The sequence below is a fragment of the Solea solea genome, chromosome 3 (genome assembly GCF_958295425.1).
Source record: "Solea solea chromosome 3, fSolSol10.1, whole genome shotgun sequence".
Taxonomy (NCBI): domain Eukaryota; kingdom Metazoa; phylum Chordata; class Actinopteri; order Pleuronectiformes; family Soleidae; genus Solea; species Solea solea.
The window spans coordinates 32805276-32817801 of record NC_081136.1 but is presented as its reverse complement, the minus strand read 5'-3'; the positions used below and the strand labels follow the sequence as shown (position 1 = coordinate 32817801).

The window sequence follows — 12526 nt, the reverse complement described above, 5'->3', positions numbered from 1 at the left end:
TTTTCTCGGCGCCACCTGTGCTCATTTGAGTTTAGCGCCCCCAGGCTGTGGCTATACGTTATAGCAGTCACTCTCTGTATTAGCACATTTAGACCTTTAAAAACAAGACTTTGGCTCATAAAAATAAGCAAAAACCATCAATACTGAATGTTCAAGTCTTCAGTGAATTATCATACGTTTTAATTTGCATACTCTAAGAACATACATGTGATATGTCAATAGTGTATTCTGAAGTGTACTTTAGTGTAGCATTGCACTACAGCAGACTAAACACACTCACTGTTATGAAAATGACTGCCGAATAACGGTCTGAAAACACCAGGAGTCGTCTTAAATGTGATTTGAAATCCTTGCAAGAAATGAGAGGTGGTCAACGGAGCGTCGTCTGTGGGATGTTCTCTGGTGAGTCTGGGAACAGATGCAGATAAAAAAAGAGAAGAAAAACAAGAGAGATATCTGCACAAGACTGCACAGTGAAAGAAGGTTCAAACAGTTTCACAAGCATTGTCTCATGAGAACAGAAATTTCCATTACACTCACCATTCACTTTAATAGGTACACTAATTAAAATGGAAGGAGTAGCACCCGGTGTGGTCTTCTTCTTCTTCTGCTGCTTACCTTGGTCGTACTATTGTACGTCTTCACCTAATGGAAAACCTGACTGTTCTGCAGCCATACACAAGAAGAAAACACTCCACAAGACACACAAAATAAACAAGTCAGAGATCGGACGGTTATTTATTTCTTTGTGTATTAGTGTATGCAGTGGCAAATCACATGTGCTTGATTTAGAGAGGAAAACATTTCAGAGCATTTTATCTGATGACTCTCCACACCCAGAGGAACAAGAAAGATGCTGTTGAAGCCTTGCAGTGCAAGTTAACTTAAAGAAATTAATGATTCAAAAACAAACGTGCATAATTAAAGTAAAATTAAAAAAAACAAACATAAAAATTAAACCATGATTCCTTTTTTTGGTGGGCACAGCAGAAGTGCTTCAGACTCACCGTACGCTTTCTGGACTCGTAATTGTATTTGTGTGACACAACACACCCAGTTAACATTACATTAAAGTTCTCCTTGAATGACATTAGAAAAGTAGCTGTGAAGTTGAACAGCTGAACGAGCAGATTTGAGACTTTCGCACAATATGTACATTTCAGAGTGGTAGGCGAACACCCTCAGCAGCTTCATTGCTGTTCTCCCATCGATCCCCGCCCATGTGTCATTATGATGGATTGCTGTGTGAGCTTTAGGGAGACCAGAGCTGGACCTGCTGTATTGACAAGACTCCCATTTCCCTCTCCTGCTCTCGTTAAGTACTTCTTTCCAAAGTTAATGAACTAAAAACAGGGAGTGTTGCAGTAGGGGTTGAATGATTTGCGATCGCCTCTTGAGCTTCTATATGTTCAGTTCCCTTTTAAAGACTAAAGCACATGTAGTGGGCATAAGAGTTTGACTGATGAGATGGTTTGACTCAACACACACACATCTTGATGCAAAAACTGCAAAGTCATTCTACGTCGGTGTTACTGTGACCAAAATACACTTCCCCTCCTGTTTTTACAGAGGGAAATCAGCAACGATGTCTTAATTACAGAGGGAGAAAAAAGTTAATTGGCTTTCACCATCTTTCCACACTAGGAGCAAAACCGCACAAACAATAAAAAAAAGACAGATAAACATATTTTGTTACAGCCATAGATACAATACAATTCCGAGCGAGGAAACTCTTTGGGGACTATCCCAAATTGGCAGCAGGCGGAAGATGTGGCCTCATTCAGACAGTGTAATCTGGCATCTGTTATTGCAGACAGAATCAGTGGGCCCGCGGGGGCTGCCAGGAGAGGAGACATGGAGGTGTAATTGAGAGCAGCAGTTTAGATCTAATAGGAAAATGAGATGAGATAGGGCCTAAGTTTGGGTGAGTGTCCAAGACAATCGCCTTTTTATCTGGAGTCATTGTCACAGTGAGCAGGGGACTGTGAAAAAGAGTTGTGACGACAGCGGTTACCTTCGTTTGTACACTGATTACAACGAGTCACTGCTGTATATACACGTACAGTATGTTACACATCCATAATCTGAAGGTCCAGAGTTAAAAAGAAAAAAAAAAGTTCCCTCAAGTTAGCTCTCAACTATGCCGTTTTATCTTATAGTATTAAGAAAGATGAAATGAAGTAGACACTTCACAGATTTCACACATCATGATCTCGGTGTAGAGCAAACATCCATTTCCCAGAATGAGTTTCTCTGGCAACCCTGAACGACTTGACCAAATGTAATCCTATTAAAAACATGTAGAGCCATACACTGTACATAAAAGTGGACAAGGTATTGGGATTCTTCCAGCTGCAGAACAGATTTTGGGGGGAAATTCACAGATGTCACCTACAACCAGGCACCTATTGGATGACACCAGCTGTCAGTCACACTGGTGTCCACTCATCATGTGCTGTGCTAACCCGTCTGTTTTCCTCTGAATGGGAACACAAGAGCTGAAACTAGTGACTGAGATCATTACCTCCTCAATGAAATCCTTACTGGCGTTCAAGTGAGAACTAGAATATTCAAATCCCTTTAAATGGAGATTTTTTTGATTTACAAACCAGAAGACTACGTCAATTTTTGTGTACAGTCTACGTGCAGAATGCAGGTTACTTGATTGGAAGGCGAACTGTCACTCCAACTCTGAACCCCCTGACCTGCGTTATCATTACACCGTGGTGATCTTCTTGTCCTTGGTGGCCTGTTTGATGGCGGCCTGCTCACAGATGATCTCCTTCAGCCGCTGCAGCCGAGTGTTCTGGGTGCTCAGGTCCCCGACGCCCGTCTGGCTGCGGTGGAGCAGAGAGAGGGCGTTTATGTACTCCAGCTCTGTGTATCGGACACCCTGGTCCACCACCAGGTTCAGCAGCTCGTCCGCAGTGTTGTACAGCATCTCATAGTACTGCCTGCAAGAAGGGAGAGGGGGAATGAAGACAGAGAGAACATGTGAGAGGACGTTATAGATCAGGAGAATAACAGGAGAAAGTAAGAGCAAAGAAAAGGGTGAACAGAGAGAATAAAAACACTCATTATTGCTCCATTTTCCATTATCCCAGTGCAGAATAAACTACAAAATGAACCACAAAAAAACAAACTGCAGCTGCTGTTGAGGCTTCTTTTCTGAAAGAGGGCTTCAAGGACATCACCCTGCTGCTGCTGGAGGGAGCTCAGGGTGGAGAGGAGACAGTCAGTGGCTACAAATGAACCATCACTGACAGAGCCCAAACAAAGAAGAAACGATGTGTGTAGCAGTAATACTTGAGCTCATTAACAAGGTCCCTCACAGTGGGACGTTTGTTAAAAAGGACTATTGAGTCCATACTGATAAAAGGAGGAGCACAAAGACAAAATGACTAAATAACACACACTTCCACCTGCTGACAAGCTCTTTCTCTGTGTGTGTTTGTGTGTATTTGGGTTTCTTTCTTTCCTCACAGAATACTTACTTAGGTAAACACAATATTTGCCTATACATTTGGAGTTTGGGAGGAAGTGAAACATGTCACAACAAACACAATTTACACTTACATTCCTAAGTGAACAAAAAAAAAAAACCAGGAGACGGGAGGGTGATGCACAGGAGTGTTGGGATGCAGGGCAGATGATCATTCTTTGCTTGGGGGCAAAACAGGTTAAATACCTTGGAGAATCTGTGTGTGTGTGTGTGGCAGTGTTTCAGCAATGCAGCCATATTCTCATAGACGGAGAAGAACAGCAAGAGGCAGACATTCACTACAACAGATTTCAAATTCACTAATGTTATGCTTCTACACAGCAGCTGAAGATACAGTGGGGGTTATGCATGACATATTATGTTATGATGAGCTATGTTTGATGTTTCTCTTGTCTGGACCAAAACCTATAGGAACATCCCAGTGATCCAGCTGGATTGTTATTTAACAAAGTTAATGACGGGCCACCACAGTCGAGGTCATCAACAGCAAAACGGCGTTTATAACAACACAGCGTCAGCAAAAGGTAAACATGAAGGAGATTAAAGTCGTGCTGTTGTAAAGAGACGAGCTCTAGTGACAAAGAGAAATCCCAACAGGTGAACTGCTGGATTTTTAATGCGGGGAGATTTTACGAGCGGTTGTGGAGATTGATCGACTGGAATAAAAAGCGGGAGCACAATCAGATATGACCACCACTGCAAGCTCTACCCAAAAGGCTCCTGTGCTTTCACAAAGTACTACATCCCAGAGAAGGGCCCAAAAAAATCGACTTCCACTCAATTCCTAGTTCCTGCACAGGAAACGTCCATATCTTATTCATATAATGACATATACACAGATGTTTTGGCCACTCTGTACATTGTTATTTTTTTTTTACATTTTTCTGATTATTTATTTAATCCATGCCGTACAGATTAATTGACGATTGGATGTCAGCTACATATTTTTTTTTCTGTCCAATAATGAAGAAACTTGCTTGATGATACTACACAATGCAGTTCAACGAGGGTTTATTGACAGACATTGAATATACTATCCATAATACCCATTGCTTCAAAATAAACTTTGTTTGGCTTTCATAGACTTAAAACAAGCCTTTTATATGTACTGGCTTTATGGTTTTCTACAGCAGCCTGTATGGACAAACCAGCCACAGTGCAAAATCAGCATTAGCTGGCCACCTTGGAAAGGGCAGATGCCAGTCAGTCATAAGCCATGCCTCATGCTGTTTTGTGAGCACAGCTCAGCTCAGCCACGAGAGATAATAGTCACACTGACACTGTTAGGCAGAAGAAAGGCCTGGGGGGGGGGTGTTGTGACTGAGACAGAAAACCCACCTGTTTGAAAATGTCAACAGAGGAAGGATAGCAACAGAGGAAAAAGTGAACTTGTTATGACGTTCATGAAAAGATCCACAAAGAGGGGGTTGAACACTCCAGTTGTGCCAGAGAAAGTTGACAGTAAACGGATATGAATCTCTCTGATATGACGCAGTGAAAAAAGAAAGTTTGGTGTGAAAAAGATATTTTTGTCTCATTTGTGTAGCTCTACCACCCATCCAAGACCCCATTCTCTTCTTGAGACGATCATTTCCAGCACTAATGAGGCATTAATGAGCACTCGGGGAGCTTCTGTTTCAAGGTGTTTTATGTGCCATCGTTGTCAAAATTCAACCGCAGAGGAAGACAAACCTGGAAAGAGTAATAAAGGGGTGGAATGGATGAGATGGAGATAAAGAGAAAGAGAACAGACTAAAGAGGTGAGTGACAAATAGCAGCATATTTCTTTTTTTTTGCCTTCCCCTGACAAGTAATGCCCTTGGTTATCAGAGCATTTGCATTCTGTCTCACACTTTATCCTGCTCTCAATTCCTCTCCAAGGTCTTGTTCATTTTTCCATCCCAAAGCTCATTTAATCAAAAAAAAAAAAAAAGCTAGTCAATATTGATGAGGGTCACATTCGTTTACTCCTTCAAGGCAAAAAAAAAAAAAAGAAAAGAAGCACTTTTGGTGTAATCTCATGCTGAAACGTGCCATGTATGTGTGCAGTTATCTTTCCAGCTGGTAGAGTGTTAATGTGGGTGTCTGTGAATGTGTTTGTTTAGAGTGTGTGTGTGTGTGTGTGTGTGATAAAAATGCATCAAATTTACTCCAGAAACGCAGCAAAGTGTGTGCTCAACAGCCCCACCATGACATCCCTCTCTACACCTAGTGATAAACTGCACGCTTGAGGAAAATCACCTCGTTATACTTTATGATCTGATGGGAGGGGAAAAAACGAACATAACCACATAAAAACAGTCATTTCTTTTGTTGAGGGAAGAGAGCTTTGAACAGACGCTCCTCTCAGCTCAGAGGAGGGAAACTTGATTCTGAACAGAGCAATAAACTACAGAAGAAATTGCACTATTTCATTCTGATATTTTAAAGAGGCATAATGACTCCTAACCTCTGTGTAGTACTTTGCATGTGAGGTACTTGAAATCCTGCATTTGTTTGATTGTTTACGTTCAAATTGTCAGTTTTTTGAGTTTGTCAGTCCAGTGTGAGCTGGAGCAGTCTGTGGCTACTGTGTATAAATAATCAATTTAAACAATTTCAGAGTACTGGAAGTGGAATTACTGTGTACTGATTAATTATTCAAGTTATTAGACCACATTCAGAGCTGGTAATAACTGTCCTGGACTGTCTGCTCTGGGCGATCTGATCATACACAGATTTGAGTGCTTCCAATCCGTCCTCAGGAGGGATTAAATATCTCCTCCTCAGCTGACATCCTCTGATCCAGTGGTAAATTCAAATGAACACGAGGGACACGTCAGGAGACTATGGGTGCCCCAGGCAAAAGGGATACAGCAGGAATAGCACTGAACCAATCCAAAGCTAAAGGCACTGAGCCAACTCCAAATCTGGCATCATTGCAATTACTCATTAATGTGATTCTCATCAAATTGTTGTTATTTTTGGGGGTCCCCACTGACAAGCACCTGCTTTGTTCTAAACAGTTGCAGCGATTAACATCAAACATGCCTGAAGTCATGGCTGGGACTACTTTATCTGATACTCTCTTCTGTCCAAACCCCCCCCCACCCACAAACCCTAATCGCTCTGATAAAACTGCAAAAGTGGCAGGAAAGCTTTGGAACACATCTGTTGATGCAGCAGCAGCAGCCGCCGCCGCCGCAGCAGCAGCAGCAGCAGCAGCAGCAGCAGCAGCAGCAGCAGCAGCAGCAGCAGCAGCAGCAGCAGTCAGCGGGAGAAAATTAAAAATACCTCATCAGTGCAATAAAACATGGCTTAACTACAGTATAATAGCAGCCATAATTCACTTGGCAGCAGTGCATTTGGGAAAAAGTCCCACACAGGATTTGTTAAACGCAGATCAACGAACGCTCATTTATAACTGACGACAGTGTTAATAAATCCACAACGCAATTTGCTATCCTTTCTATAGCATATAATAAGAAAACAGAGAGGCTGCATCCTAGACACTTTGCATAAGGCTGTCAGTATCTGTGTGTGTGTGTGTCTGAGTCATGGCAACAGCTGGCAATCTCGGCTCTGTTCAGTTCAAAGTGATGGGGTTGGATCCAAAGGAGTGTGTAAGGTGTCACTGGGTAACCGTGTGTGTGTATTCATGTGCTTGTGTGATACGTGTGTGTGTGTGTGCGTGTGCTGAAAACACTTTCAAACAGTTCATTACACAAGCAGTTGGAAAGCCATTTGCTAAACAGGGTAAGGCTGTTAATAAGATTAAAATCTGTGAACCCCACCGTTAAGAGAGAAACCCCAGTGACGCACGCACACACGCACGCATGCACACTCCTTATCTGTTAGAGATACTGATAGTAATAAAACCAGCATTCTTTTTTTTAATCCCTATGATACTTAAGTGATTCGTCTCTGTTGCCCGATCCTTTACATCCTCCTCATCAGCCTCCTTCTATGCCCCCCCACACACTCATTTCACCAATTTTAATTTTAGCACTAATTTCCACCTGCTTCCTCCAGTACTACCATCCATGTGAGAACTGCTCTAGTAATCAGTGTGTGTGTGTGTGTGTGTATGAAAGCATCCCTCCGTGGTATGATTTCTATTAAATTTTAATTAGCCGCCTCCTCCTTTTCCTCATATACAAAGAATATTAAGTAAATTTATGATGCGTAGACGCAACATAGGACAGACGGATATGTATGTCAGCGGCTCTATTGTAAGAGAGAGAGAGAGAGAAATGTGGAAGAAAGAGGGGTAGAGTGAGGAGAAAGATGAGAAGACACAAAGAGAAAAGGTAAAGCGAGACAAAGACAAGAATCAGCACAATTAATTTCCCCTCATTTCCACTGTGTACAATATTAAGGCCATTATAGGCTGCCTCAGTCAGCACATTTGGAACAACGCATTAGTTAGTGGGAGGGGGGGAGGCAGAGGGGAGAGTCGGTGGAAACAACTGGTGCTGAGGCTTGTTGCTACACAGATATCGATGTTACCGGTAACAACAAGGAAAGAATCATCTTTTTCTACCCTCTTTATTTAAAAAAAATATTCTTTCTGCACCAGAAGTCTGCGTTTGGTTAAATGTCAAGTTTGCATTGAGTCAACAGACATCTGACTAAACAGAGATTTTGGTTAATTGCAAAAATCCACACGTTTTTAACGTAATATAATGATTAACATGTTTACGGTTTTGATAAATGTGAAACTGTAGTGCGTACTGCAGATAGAAAATGGTTATAATGGATGCATGTTGTTCTCACACACAAAGTTAACCAGCCTCATCTCTTCTTCCCTTCCTCCTCTCCATCCCTCTCTCTCTCTGCTCTCCGGGGCAGTGCATTTGTCTCTCCTCTGGTAATGAGGAAAGGTCTGCAGAGACTCTGAGACTGAAGCTTCATCAGCAAAGACTAGTCCCATCATGCTGTGCCATGCACAACAAACACACGGCGATACAAAGACACACACATACACATACACTGTCTGGCTTCATCAGCAAAGACCAGTGTCATCAAGCTGTGAAGTGCACAAATAAACACATAAACAAACACACACACACACACACACACACGGACAGGCTTCATCAGCAGAGACAACACACACACACACACAGAGAGAGAGAGAGAGCCTGGAGCAGAGACAAGGGACGGGAGGGGCTAAAAGACGAAGAGGAGAGAGACTCACAGTACAGCAAAGGCGGTGCAGGTGATTGGATGCAGCAAACGAGAGAGAGAAAAAAGATAGGAAGAGGAAAAATGAAAAAAAAGAAGAGATAAAGAGAGAGACTCAAGGTGACAGGAAGGGAGACAGAAGCCGAGCGCAGTGACAGTGTATTGAAGCCAGGCCTAAATACAAACAGTTTTATCTGTTGACACCCACTACCTTCTGACACGGCCGTCGACTGTACTTATTACCACAGTCCCTGTAGACACACCAGCCTGTCACCTCCACATATACACACACACACACATACGCACACACACACATACATAAAACAAGGACAGTTTATGTGCCAATGTGTGCTCACTGGAGAGACACGCAGATGCTGGTGCTGTAGCACACTCTGGGACAATACACACCACATAAGCATCTTATACAATTTGCACATGCAGGTTTGCAGTGTTTTCCAGTAGCAGACAGGTGGGTGTGATGGGTTAAGGGCATTTCGAGTTTGCCGGGGACGTGATGACAGCACTGCATCCTGCCTACATGGGTCAGCGAGCAGCTCAGCGCTCCACTGAGTGTGTGTGTTTGTTACTGTACGTGTGTGTGTGTGTATGTGTTGCAATGGCCTATTTGCATATTACACTCCTGGAACACATTCATGTGTACACACAATGTTATGCAGAACACGTGCGTGAGGACCTGCAGAGGGCCTTATATCCTCTTTGAATTCAACAGAAAAGTAACAACGGTGACCAAACGTTGTTTTAAGAATTGGAGATAGCAAAATTGCGAACTCACACAGAAGTCACAGCTGGACACGAGTAATCAACATGGAGTGACAAATAGTAAGTGCCATAATAAATAGTGTGATCATTATTTATTATTGAATAAATATAAGTTATATTAGTTTGATCATGTGTTCTGTGGAAAAAAAAGAGATTCAACCTTAAAAACTGACTTTTTTAAGTTTAACAGTCAAAGCTATTAGGTAACTAAAGTAATGCTGCAAACAACACGTTTAATTTGTGACACAAACTTATTACACATCTCTATTTTAAGTTTACTAAATCCGTTGCCAAGCAAAAATGAATCAAAATGTTCCTCCATAGGCTCAAATGGACTGTTGCCAGGCAACACTTAAGTTTTTGAAAGTTGAAGTGCTTTGTTTTCGTACAAATATTACTGGGCCTCTTTGTTTTTTTGTTGTTGTTTCTTTACAAGGTAAAAGACTCACAAACGACCTTATTTCTTACTCTCATCTCGGCCTCTATCAAGAAAAGAGAGACATGGAGACAGGGATATGAAAGGTGATGACTGGAGTGACACACAGACACTGCAGTGCAGTGCTCTACAGAATGGGACTGAGCCCTTATACTGTCTGGGAGCAGATGGTATGTGTGTGTGTAAGTCAACTTGTGTGGCAGTGTTTAAGGTTCTTAAGTTATGTGAGTTTGACCCGAACCTTGGACTGAAATTGCTGCCAAACCCATGATCGAGATACTTACACACACACATTTGGGTGTTAACTACCTTGTCCAACACTAACAATTCACATTGTATCATGCTGTATGTGAATACAGTTGAACACAAGATGGCACTATTTTCCCATGCTGTGCCACCATCCATGAGCATGCGTGCGTGTGTGAGAGAGAGAGAGAGATTTCTGCAGTGCTGGTTACAAGGCTTCTCTTTAGTTTTAACTCAGATCAATGGTAATTACTGCGCTCTTGACCAGGTCGCTCTCTTTTCCATACAAGCACACAGAAGCAGTAAAAACAGCTAACACACACGTGTGTCTGACCTTCTATAGTCGTGAGGACACTCATCTGTATAAAACGCATCCCCATTACCTCAACTATCACAACTAAATGACAACAACAGACACTTAGGTAAAATTAAGTCTCAACATAACCATAAAACCAAGTGTTTGTGTTCTTCAAAATGTCCTTATTCCACAAAGTCTGTGTCCCAAAGTGATCCTCAAAAAGACTGAGGAACACGATACACATGGATATTAGAATATAAAAGTACATGGACACACAGACACAGGCACCGGCTGCTTTTCTACAAAGTTGGCCACCTGCTGCGATCACTTCCTTTCTTCATTGCATTTGACTCTTGTTTTTCCAGACGTTCTAATATAATTCTGATAAATACCCTGATCTCAGTCTCCCCCTCCTTTGCTGCTTTCGTTGCCAGTTAGCCGGTGTTAGATTTCCCAGGATCTTAACAAGAAACAGTTTCATGTTGACGTTGCTAAATTTACAGGCAGTGTCTATATCTAATCTGCTTAAGAATCTTTCAATAGTGATTCAGTTTGTCAGACAAAGTTGCCATTTACTTTTTCATTACAGACATGTCCTCAACACAAACAAAATACCTTTATTTAAGACTGAAATATGATTTGTTTTTTGTCTGTCTTGTTTTGTGCACATGTTCGAAAAAACACAACTTTTAAATTCCAAATCAAATCAAAATATTGTTCACGGCTGCATATAATGTATATGTAGAATCTTGAAAAATATTACATATAGCCTCTAAGTGCCTTTCATCATCGCTGTACCACACCATACAGTTTGTTATTGTTGTATTGTTAGTTGCACTGGCAGGTGGGAGTTATGCATATTCATGCTCTTGACATAAATATGGTGATTTCAAAATGCTGATTGGCTTGGCTGAGTGTCTGTGCATGGCTGAGAACAAGGGATACATATCGCACGTGTGTGTTTGTGTGTGTGTGTGTGTGTCGCCCAGTGCACGTGTGTGTGCACGCAAGCGTATTGCAAGAGCCTCGAAAGCCGGAGGCCGGCCAATCCAAAAAGCCATGAATGTATAAACAACATGCCCTGCAATTCCCAATCAACACCTCCACACCACCCACGCCTCGTAATCAGAGAGAGTGGGAGGAAGGAGAGAAAAGACAGAAAAGCCATCACGGCCACTTCTCCATAATCAAAGTTGACAGTGGGTAGAGATAACATGCTAATCAATGGTTCTCCATATCCAGTACAGTTCAGGTCATTTCAGTCAACTTCTGCTTTGTTTTCGCCCGGGAGTAAGAACCCTGCTTCAACGACCAGTACATTGCAAACGACTGCTATGCTTTAAACAACACCATAGACACATGCGCTCGAAAAAGATGCCAAGAGCTGTAAGAAGAGGCTAATTAACGTGACGACAAAGCATGACAACATTGCAGGCGCGGGAAGATGCATTTTACAACAACAAATACCAAATGTGAATGGCATTAAAAAGGCTAGAAAAGCCTATTACTTTTAAATGGACTGCTGGGACGTGACCTCAAACACTAATATACAAAAGGCAACTTGTCAAAAAAAAAAAAGGTCAAAAGAGACTGCATAATTGCAAAAATGTTGCCAAAACGTATAAATAGTATTTCAAACTAGGTGTTGTGTCTCTTCTGCATATTTATCTTACTTCAGCCACCTCCACATACACAGTAAACCATCTTCTATCCCTGACACCTTCTCTAAGTCCATTCTCTGTGAAAGAAAGTCTTTTCTATGACTCAATTTTAACTGAAGTTTTTTCAGTTTGCCTTCCCCCCCGAAGCCCTTCCTTCTTTCTCCATCTCTTCACTATCACCCACCCTCTCACATACTCTCCCTGTCAAGGTCACAAGATTCTCAAAGGGGGAGGGAAAAATAATCATGAATACTATGAATCACCCCTACTCTTTCTGTCTTCTTCTCTTTTTAACACCCTCCTGCTCCCTCCCTCTCCTCCTCCTCCTCCTCACTCCCTTCATCTTGCTCACAAAGATATCTGAGCGCTGCTTTCCCTCATGCCTGTCAGGGCTGGACAGCACTGGGCATCAGCAGGTAGACTCGCAAAATATAAATGTA

General features: G+C 42.1%; 1 protein-coding gene across 1 annotated transcript in view; it reads right to left on the bottom strand.

Annotated features, from left to right (window-relative positions):
* Positions 1 to 982: 982 nt before the first annotated feature.
* Positions 983 to 12526, bottom strand: part of exoc4 (exocyst complex component 4) — a 98556-nt gene continuing 87012 nt past the window's right edge. Inside the window, exon 20 of the mRNA XM_058625566.1 lies at positions 983 to 2954. Coding sequence (XP_058481549.1) covers positions 2717 to 2954 — 238 coding nt within the window. The 3' untranslated portion in view covers positions 983 to 2716. The remainder of the gene's footprint in view (positions 2955 to 12526) is intronic.